Source organism: Indicator indicator, chromosome 1 (genome assembly GCF_027791375.1).
Source record: "Indicator indicator isolate 239-I01 chromosome 1, UM_Iind_1.1, whole genome shotgun sequence".
Classification (NCBI taxonomy): Eukaryota; Metazoa; Chordata; class Aves; order Piciformes; family Indicatoridae; genus Indicator; species Indicator indicator.
In genome coordinates, this window is record NC_072010.1 from 17,351,878 (window position 1) to 17,362,096 (window position 10,219).

Consider the following 10,219-nt stretch of genomic DNA (forward strand, 5'->3'; position numbering starts at 1 on the left):
AATTTAATCCTTCATGAATGACCTCTCCAAAGCCCATCTTTTTTTCTTTTCATGACCCATAGATTAATATTTTCTGCTGCTCACATTCTGTTGAAACACCTGCAAATAATTATACTCAGAAAATTCTAAAACAGATGTTTTCAGTTGTTTCGTTATTGACAATCATGCTAAGGCTGACTTTAAAGGCTGGCAAGGGTAACTATTATGTACTGAGCATGAGCATGTTGCACATCTCTGCTCTGTACAGTATTACAAGTCATACGTAGCTAAAGCATTTTCTGATGTTTTCTCTGCAACTTACAACTTTCAGAACACCTATGATCAATGGAATATTGAATGTGCAGCAGGAGCAACGCAGCCATAAAGGCTAAGATTTCTAAGATCAACTTTTTAGAAGCAATCTTAAAGCTTGGTTCACTGAAGCACCACTAACAGCAGGTTTGTTCTGATTCTGGTTCAGTCTTATTCAAATAGAACTGGCTTTTGAAAATCACTTCTGGAAAGCTCTAGACCTACTGCTTCTGCTGGCCTCTATGGAAGCTGTGGATGGGTAGGAGAAAAAGCCTCAATATGGTAACATTATCAGTAGAGGCAGGGATAATTATTACTTAGTTTTCATCTTGCCACTGGTCCCGTTGTCATTCCACAGGAACTGGCTGGCAGTTCTTTGGCAATACATTTCCAGCTCCTAGATGTGACGGAGACACAAAGTGACTTTGTGAAGTCATGTGGATACAGCTTCTCACAGTTTTCAGCTACACTCAGTTTCAGCCACATCAGTTGCAGTGCACTTTGGTGATGCTCTTATACTTTGTTTCATTTGAAAGAGTTTGATTCCTCCGCCCTGAGTGGAGTAGATGGCTGGGATCCACGCACCTTGAGTTTCTAAATTGCAGTCCCATCCCATGTTTTGCAAGCAGACCACCAGAGGAGGCCTTGATGGAGATATTTCATCAATATTCAGATGACAAAAACATCCTCATTTTATTTTGAAGTTGTTGATATATACTGCTGATAAATACTCAAGTTGCTGAGAAAGTACTTGAAGAGAAAGTAATATTGTGTTTTCGAAGTGTTTCTTGGAACTGCTCTTGTTTAGAGTGTCTGTTCACACAGTGATATGATGCTGTGTTACGCCTGGAAGTATAAAAAGGTCAGTTTTGCTGAAATCAATAATTCTTCCTCCATTGCAACCTCAAAATTTAACTGAATGAGTCGTGCTCAGCCTAATCTCTGAAGAAGAGATGTGTGATACAAAGTTCAGATTTGTCTGTTGTCTGCATATACACATAAGAAAACAGGCTCAGCTTCTTGAACAAATCACTCAAAAGCAATTCATTCTTTTAGGCACTTGAGCTCAGCAATAACAGCCATTCCAAGAACTAACTCTTAAAAACCAGCTCTACCTGGAGAACAAACTGCCAGACCTCTCCCCACAAATAACTGGCTGCACACACAGATTAGATTTATTCAGTATATCTTTTATTGACACACAATTTACTCACATGCTGAGGAAAACAGCACTCAAAATGTCATGTTGCCACATTTGCTGGTGAAGCTAATCATAAAATGTTGTAACATAAAATACTTGATGGTTTTTGTTTGCCCTACTTGCTCTGGTGAAAGGCGACCACTAGTTGGCCCTCTAAGACTTCTATGAAGAGCATGGAGCTGCCTCTGCCTGAGTAAAGGGATTCACCACATTTTGGAAGATGATGCAGATAATATCACTGTGATTCCTGTTCACTTTCATTGAATGAAGACTGTTTCGTTCAGAACTGTGCAGCTATTCTTATTTTTCTGTCCTCAAATATCACTTCACTAATTATACTGGGAGGTCAGTTTGCAAGCTGAAATGATCCCTATCTCATAAGAAAATGGAAGTCAAGCAACTAGATGCACACTAAGGTTGGACTTTGAAGATCCTTGAGGTCTTTTCCAACCTTAGTGATTCTGTGATGTCCATTACTGGAGTTTGAATACACTGTCATTTTGGAAGTTTCTATGTGGTCACAGTTAACTGTGACAAGAGCAGAATTTACTTTTAATTTAGTTTAGTTCAGCTTATTAGGAGAAAAAAAAAAGGTTGCTACTGTGTTGTGAGTATTTTGCTACAAAATACTAGAGCTGAGGAATTTGAATGCTTACAGAGAGCTGAATACATGGCAAATAGGGATGTTTCCAGAACTTCCAAATGGAGATGGAAGTTACAAAATGCTTCCTTGATGCTAATAATCCCTCAAAATCCAAGTGCTAACTGGGCTATGTTTGCAAAATAAGCATTTCTTTAAAATACATTTAAAATGTTGGCAGTCAAGAGGAAGACAGAAAACAGTTAAATAACCACTTTAAAAATAACCACTTTAAAAATAACCAATTGTAAAAAGAATCCAAAAACACATATTGAAAGGATAAGAAATAAATCAGAGCTTGAGATTAAATAAATCAGAGCTATGCAAAGTTGCAGCAGAAGGTCTGGATGGAAAGGGTTTTTTTGTTTGTTTGTTTGTTTGTTTGTTTCTTTAAATAAATCATTTAAATCCATGAATCTTTCTATGATTTCTTCTTGTGTCACTGAGGCTTTGGTAAGTGCCTCACTCGAATTAACTTTGAATGGTATTATTGGAGACACATCAGTTTACCCCAGATGTGTCTCAGGAAACAGAAGACAGGAAGCAGTAGACTGTACAGTACAGACAGAGGCAAAAGAAATGTTCTATTTCCACTTTGTTGCAGTAGATGAAATCGATCCTGAGTTCTGTATGGCTGGCTTCTCCACTCATCACCCACCGCTCTGAAAATTCCTGTGTTGCCAAAAATGGGGAATGGGAGGCAAAATGACACAAGCATCATGAGAAATCACTGCGTGCTCCAAAGGGACAGCGTGGAGGACATTACCAAACATCAAACATCCAACAAATGCCGTTGGCTTTGCCAATAAAATTCATACTCATCACTTCCCTAGTTCAGAGAAACCTTTAATTCAAGCAGGCATTAGGTACTGAGCGCTGACACCAGAGGCTGTATGCAAACAGACAGAACAGTGATCTACTCAAAAACAGACACCTGACTTTTTTATCAAAACCCTTTTGACAAAAGTCCAGATCATGCTTGCTTTGTTCTTTTGCCTGCTATTCTCCATTTCCTTTAAATGAAAACACAGATATTATCAGAGTATTTTTTGAGGTAAGTGCCAGGAAGACAATTTCTCACAGATGAAAAGACAGAATGGTGATGGCTGCTGTGTATGTGCTAAGTAGAGGGTGGGAACTGGCAGGAGGACCTTCCATCCACCAGCTCTGTGCTGCTTCATGTGGCTGTGGTCCTGGACTGCAATACCCTCATAGCCAGCCCAGCCACCTAGAGAATGACAGCACCATACTGCTACCTTGTTTCAAGTACACAAAGATGCATAATGCATCACTTTGAGTGAATACAACTACCTGGTGTCTGCAACTGCCAGGTGTCTACAACTACCTGAAGGGAGGTTGTAGCCACGTGGGGGTTGGTCTCTTCTCCCAGGCAACCAGCAGCAGAACAAGAGGACACAGTCTCAAGTTGTGCCAGGGGAGGTATAGGCTGGATGTTAGGAGGAAGTTCTTTACAGAGAGAGTGTTTGCCAATTGGAATGGGCTGCCCAGGGAGGTGGTGGAGTCACCATCACTGGAGATGTTCAAGAGGAGACTGGATGAGGCACTTAGTGCCATGGTCTAGTTGATTGCTTAGGGCTGGGTGATAGGTTGGACTGGATGATCTTGGAGGTCTCTTCCAACATGGTTGATTCTATGGTCTTATAATTCTATGATAATAGCAACAGCTACACTTCCTAAAAGGTGCTCCAAGGTAGTAAGTCTCGAACTCTTTCCAGAGAGGCCCAGTGGTTCAAACATTAAGGCACAATAATGATCTCCAAGTATGATTTTCCCCCAAATCAAGAGTACATTCTTTACACCTAATACATCAGGACAAGGTGATAACTTCACGCTTATCCAGAAAATTAGAGCATAAAAATGGATTAATGACATAAAGTTTATTTTTAGTTTGGATTCTCCCCATTCTATTCAGAGCATGAAACCCAGAGGCAACAAATGAAAAAACAAGTCCCATGAAAGTGAGTTTTGCATTAATAGCTAAGTGAGCCAGTGGAGAACACTAAAATGCAGCAAGGGAAATTTGGCGAGCTACAATTCACACACATGGCACTACATTCACACTTAGATGAATACTTAGTGGAAGAAAAATTTCTCATCACATCTTTTAAGTTTGGGTATGAGCTGATGAATTGCTTGTAAGAAACCTATACAAGCCTTGAGGCAGTTAAAGTCAGGAATGAACAATTATATCAAACCTTTGATGTAATCTTATGATCCCACTTGTATTTCCATTTCACCTCATTTAGCTCTCATTAGTCATTTTCTGTTTGGCCAGAAACATCAAGTAAACTGAAATTAATACCCATTCTTCCCTGTCTATCACGTCAACAGGTCAAATGTTACTTCAAACAAAGGAAAAATGGGTGGAGTAAGCTTGAAACTTGCCAGTTAGGAAAAAAAAAAAGGTAAATCTGTTTCTAAACTCTGAGAAATTGTCAGAGAATGCACATTTTCACAGTAATACACCAGAAATTGCATGATGTAATGATTCTTGTGAAGGTAATACACTTTGGTAACTATGAGAAACTGTGCTAACATAGTGGTAGCTATAAAAGACATCATCATCAAAGGCAGTGGCTGGTATGGCAAGATGCAAGCAATCAAAACATCACAGTATAAAGCTAGAGCCAAGTTTTAGTGATGTTTCATTTCACATGGGGTGTGTAGGCAGTCATGAAGATGGTGCAAGTGCTCTTTTACAGCAGAAGAACTTCACATTATTGAGCGCTGTGTCATCCTGAAGCCTCTGTGGGGGCTCTACCTTGGTCTGAAGACCACATATGTTGCAGCTTTTGCTCCATGGGCCAAATCTACCCCAAGATAGTCCATCACCTACTAGCACACTTTCATCTGAGCATGTGAACTGGATGTTGTTGGCTGCTGTGTCATCACCTCCTCCTTGGGACTTCTCTGTTCTCAATGAGAAGGAGGTCAAATAGCCTCTAGGGCAAACGTGGGAGGTGGTCCAGGTACCCCACCTGACAAAAAATAGACAGAGGAATATCTGGGCTCTGCAAATTGCTGGGAAGTGCTCCTTCTCCTTGTCATGCTGCCTTGAAGTTTGACACTTCCTTGCTCACAGCAGAGACCAGCACAAAATCCTGCTGCTGTCTAGGGGACCTTAGTTTCTCCCTTTTTTCACTTGCTTTCTAAGAGTGTGCTTTTTTCTTTATTGGTATCTCACCAGGCCTTCCAAGATTGTATATTTATGGTTCTGCTGAAAACTCTAAGGATGGCCTGAGGACGTGTTTGATGATGCATCCCTGACCTGCCTGACAAGTACACACTGGGCAGAGAGAAGGTGCAGTGCTTTTCACTGCATCAGGCCCAGGGCTTCAACCAAAGAGTTTCTAAATATATGGCTAAAACCCCCTTTTCTCAAATTTGCCCCACATGTTGCAGATTTCCAAAGCAGAACTTTGTACCCAGGGCTATATATATAGGTGTTCATAGTGCTCTGGAAGAATTTCAAGAGCAAACAGAAAGAGGTAATGTGAAGCAACAGTGTTTGATTACAAACAAAAGCCCCACCCACCTGTTTTCTTGTACTTTACATACTGAGAGACAAAGGAAGTCAGAGAAGACATCCCTGCAAGTGGTGATGCCTATGGATATTTTGTGAGCTGGTGCAGGATACACAGGGGAGAAACCACAGCGTTACCTACTTCCCCACCAAGGACTCCACCACTGAGTCATCTTCACAGTGCAGGCGAATGCCATTCAAAGCTGTGTCATCTCCTCCAAACTGGGAGGGCTCCACCTGCAGTAGAAGTCACATAGGCACAGCAATAAAGGCAAGGGGAAGAAGACACAGGAAAGGTCTTTTAAGTGCCACTTATAAACCATCTCAACTTCTTTCTGTAATGAGAAAGATAATACATCTTGGCAAGCACGTGGGAAAAAGATGCCTGTCACTGAGAAACTTCAGTGTACCTACATAAGCCCTGTAACACGTACTCCTTCATGTTTTCTGTTTCTGTCCCAGCAGAGACTCTGACTTCCAAGAAGGTTGTCTCTCTCCCTGTGACTCCAGCAGCAAATTTTGGCACTGACATGACTTCTCCCAGCAACATCAGCCGCGTGCAGAGCATGTATCTTCCAGCACAATTTATCCAGATTGAGAACAAACAATTCTGTCAGCAGCTCTGGTTTGGCTCTATCAAATGGCAGACCTCTCATCCTAAAATCATGGTTTTCTTTCCTGGTATAACTACAGTGGCAACATTTTCTAAGCTACATTTTCCAGAAGACTCATAGTTTTATACACCGAGTACTGTATTCAAGAAGAGGAAAATCTCTGCAGAAAGACCTTACGCTCTGGAAAGGACACTCCTGAGAGTTGGAGAGCTGTAAACCAGGGTGCAGGGACATCAGAGGGTGGGAAATAGGGAGAATTTTACCTTCAGTGAAAATCCTTTGGCGTAGCCATAGCGGCAAAATTGCTGACTCCCCCACCTGCCCCAGTGGCCTCCATTGGGCACAGTGAGGACAGAGGTGTATTCACGGGCCCCTGTGCCCAAGGTGCTCAGGGAGAGGAGCAGGATGAGAAGCTTCATCTCTTGCAATCTGTGCCTGCTTAAGGAGAGCTGGTATATGGACAGGGGAATTTATATCCTGCTAAAACAGCTTGCTTTTCTCCACCAGTCCACTGCCAATCTCCACAGGAACAATGGTTTGCATCCTGGTAGTGACACAGCACTTACTGACCTGCTCACAGTGCCCGCGAGGAGCTTGCTTAGGAGTTCAACAGCCAACATAGAGACTGTGGCTGCAGGTGTATCCACCATCAGGAAAGAGCTACAGTAAGACTATGTACTCCTTGGTGTGCTCATGGCACAGGCCCAATATTAATTCCTTCTTGCTATGGAGACAATTGGCTGTGGGGATGTTTGCCTTTTGAGAGAAACTGTCGTAACCATTTTAATTATTGCTGGATGCCTGTCCAGACAGGTCAAATTACACAAAGATGCACGAGGAACTTGGCTCAAACAAAATATAAGGAAACTCAAGCCTCATCTCTCCCAACACCCTCTGCTGAATAGGATTCCTGGTGAGCTTGACATATGCATACGTTATTTATGGTTTCTATGTCTTTTTTTTTCACTGTCATTTTTATCTCCATAAAAAACATTGTGCTGTGCTTTGTGACGAGTTTAATTAAAGTCAAACACATTGGCATGCCCACAGCAATTCTCAGTGGTTGCTGAGATAAAAGCCATTGGGAGGGAAGGTGGAAGTCAGGTTTTCCAGAAAGGTGATAGTGAACTTGCATGACAGTCATTGAGCATACCACAATGCAGGGAGGTGAATTTGAAACCCTGGAATTGAAAGTCTCTTGACTTTCAGACAACCAATGCTTCCTAAGATCCTTAGTCAGGCTTGCAGGGTCTGGCAGAAGCTGTTCCTCTGTTTAAGAGTCAAAGAGAGGAATACATTTTTGGAATGAATCTCAAGCCTCAGGATTTTATATCAAGATAGAATGCCAAACTTTGATTATCAGAAGACAAAGATTTTCCCTCTTCTAGGTTTCTCTTCCAATCTCTGCTCTGTTCCTTCTGCTCCTTTTCCATTAAGAAGTAACTTTGCCTTTCCCAGCCTTGGCTCTGTACTCTCCTTCCACTTGTCAGTGCTCTGTACAGGTGACAGTATCTGCAAATAGAGATGATTGGAAACTGGGCAAGACACATGCTGGACAACACCAAAGATCACATCACATGATAGAAGCACATCTTGGTTTGTTTTATAAACCTGGACTTTCCACCTTACTTCTCCAAGGGGGTGTCAAAGCACAGAGGAAACACACTTTCATCAAAAGGACTGTGCAATCACAGCTGGTGAGCCAGGTGTGTTTGCTCAGGCAGGATCACATGGTGGCAGCTGGGGGCACTCAGACCTGCCCTTGGCTGCACATGAATGGAAAGGAGCAGAATGGATTGGAAAGAAATGGCTGAGGCCTGGTGTTAACACTACAAAAGAAGAAGCAGGATACCTTATTAATTTCTCCTTTCCTGGTCCAGACTATTGCCCTCAGCCATTTCACCTCTGGCAGCACTGATACACATCCACAGCCCAGCAGACTGCTGGGCTCAGACTCTTCCCTCAGACTGCTCTGAGATTCCTATCACAATTCTGTCTCTTCACAGCTCTGAAGGGAAGATCTCAGGGCATGGAGAGCCAAAGTGTAACAGGGCAGAGCAGAGCAAGGAGCAGTGAGGTCATCTTCAGGGATCTGGCCACAAGAAACGACTCCTATGCACCCTTCAGAGGCCTCTAAGAAAATTCAAGCCCAGGACAAGCACTATCACTCTGGTGCTTGGGGAGTATAATTTCTCCCATTCATAACCAAAGAAACTACTTGGTAACCTGGAATGCAAATGTGAGATGCCTTGGATTTGATTTCAGAGTACACTTAGACAGTGCCTACTGTGTGCGAAGCAGAACTGCCATTGGTTTTTGCCACCACCTAATGGTGCTAATTTTTTGATACCTTGAAAAGTTTTCTAAGCTCTGTTTACCTAAATTATCAAAATAAAAAAGCTCTACAATGATGAGATCTGGACATCTTATATGTACCCTACTCTCTCGCTTCCTCTCCTGCGTTTTAATATCCTTGGAATAATGTCAGAATAGTTTCAAAGAAGATTAGAAAACTTAAGAATTTGATGAATAAAACATGACTACAATAGCATGAAAAGGATACAGGGTATTTCTTCCTTCCATTGTTCATCCAGCTGAGTACAATTATTTTTTACAAGCAGAGAAGCATAAAAACTATGCCTCTGTTTTTCAGGTTTTATCAATATTCCAGAACTTTAAAAATAAATAGATTAATATAATATAAACTGTTCCATTATTTTTATAAATCTGAGATGTTCATGTGAACAAATACTTAAAATCTATATATCACTAAGGCAAAGGGTCCTGCACTTAGGTGGGGACAATCCTTGATATGAATAGAGTGGGGGATGATGAAATTGAGAGGAGCCCTGCAGAAAAGGGAGGTTGGACCCAGGTGGGGGTTGGTCTCTTCTCCCAGGCAACCAGCAGCAGAACAAGAGGACACAGTCTCAAGTCGTGCCAGGGGGGGTATAGGCTGGATATTAGGAGGAAGTTCTTCACAGAGAGAGTGATTGCCAATTGGAATGGGCTGCCCAGGGAGGTGGTGGAGTCGCCATCACTGGAGACGTTCAAGAGGAGACTGGATGAGGCACTTAGTGCCATGGTCTAGTTGATTGGTTAGGGCTGGGGGATCAGTTGGACTGGATGATCTTGGAGGTCTCTTCCAACCTGGTTGATTCTATGATTCTATGAAAAGGACTTGTAGTAGTGGTGAATGAGAACCTGGACATGAGCCAGCAAAGTGCACCTGCAGCCCAGAAGGCCGAATGCATCCTGGGCTGTATAAAAAGATGTATGGCCAGCAGATCCATAGAGGTGATTTTACCACTTTGGTCTGGTGAGACCTCACCTGGAACACTGTGTCCAGCTCTGGATTACTCAAAACATGAGGGACGTGGACCTGCTGGAGTAGGCCCAGAGAAGGATGATGAAGATTATCAGAGGACTGGAGTACCTCTCCTATGAAGACAGCGTGAAACAATTGGGGCTGCTCAGACTGGAGAAGAGAAGGTTCCAGAGAGACTTTATAACTACATTTCAATATCTGAAGAGGACCTACAGGAAGGCTGGGGAAGGACTTTTTAGAAGGGCTTGTAGCAATAGGATGAGAGGCAATGCTTTGAAACTGGAGAAGGGTAGATTTAGGCTGGACATAAGGAGGAAGTTCTTTACAATGAGAGTGGCAAAATACTGAAACAAGTTGCCCAGGGATGTGATTGAGGCCCCATTCCATTAGACATCCAAGATCAGACTTGATGTGGCCCTAGGTAGCCTGATCTAGTTGGAGGTGTCCCTGATCACTGCAGGGGAGCTGGAAAAGGTGACCTTCGAGGGTCCCTTCCAATCCAATGCAATCTGTGAATTTGTATATGGTGTATGCAAAATAAATGTATATAAATTTATATATATAACATATAGCATATACAATTTCCTTCATTTTATGATAT

General features: G+C 42.3%; 1 protein-coding gene across 1 annotated transcript; it reads right to left on the minus strand.

Annotated features, from left to right (window-relative positions):
- Positions 1-4,824: 4,824 nt before the first annotated feature.
- On the minus strand, positions 4,825-6,709 carry LOC128973846 (vitelline membrane outer layer protein 1-like). The gene is made up of 3 exons (XM_054390311.1): positions 6,554-6,709; positions 5,819-5,913; positions 4,825-5,131 (listed from the first exon to the last, which is right to left on the minus strand). The coding sequence occupies exons 1-3, from the start codon at positions 6,707-6,709 to the stop codon at positions 4,825-4,827; spliced, it is 558 nt and encodes a 185-aa protein (XP_054246286.1).
- Positions 6,710-10,219: the final 3,510 nt, after the last annotated feature.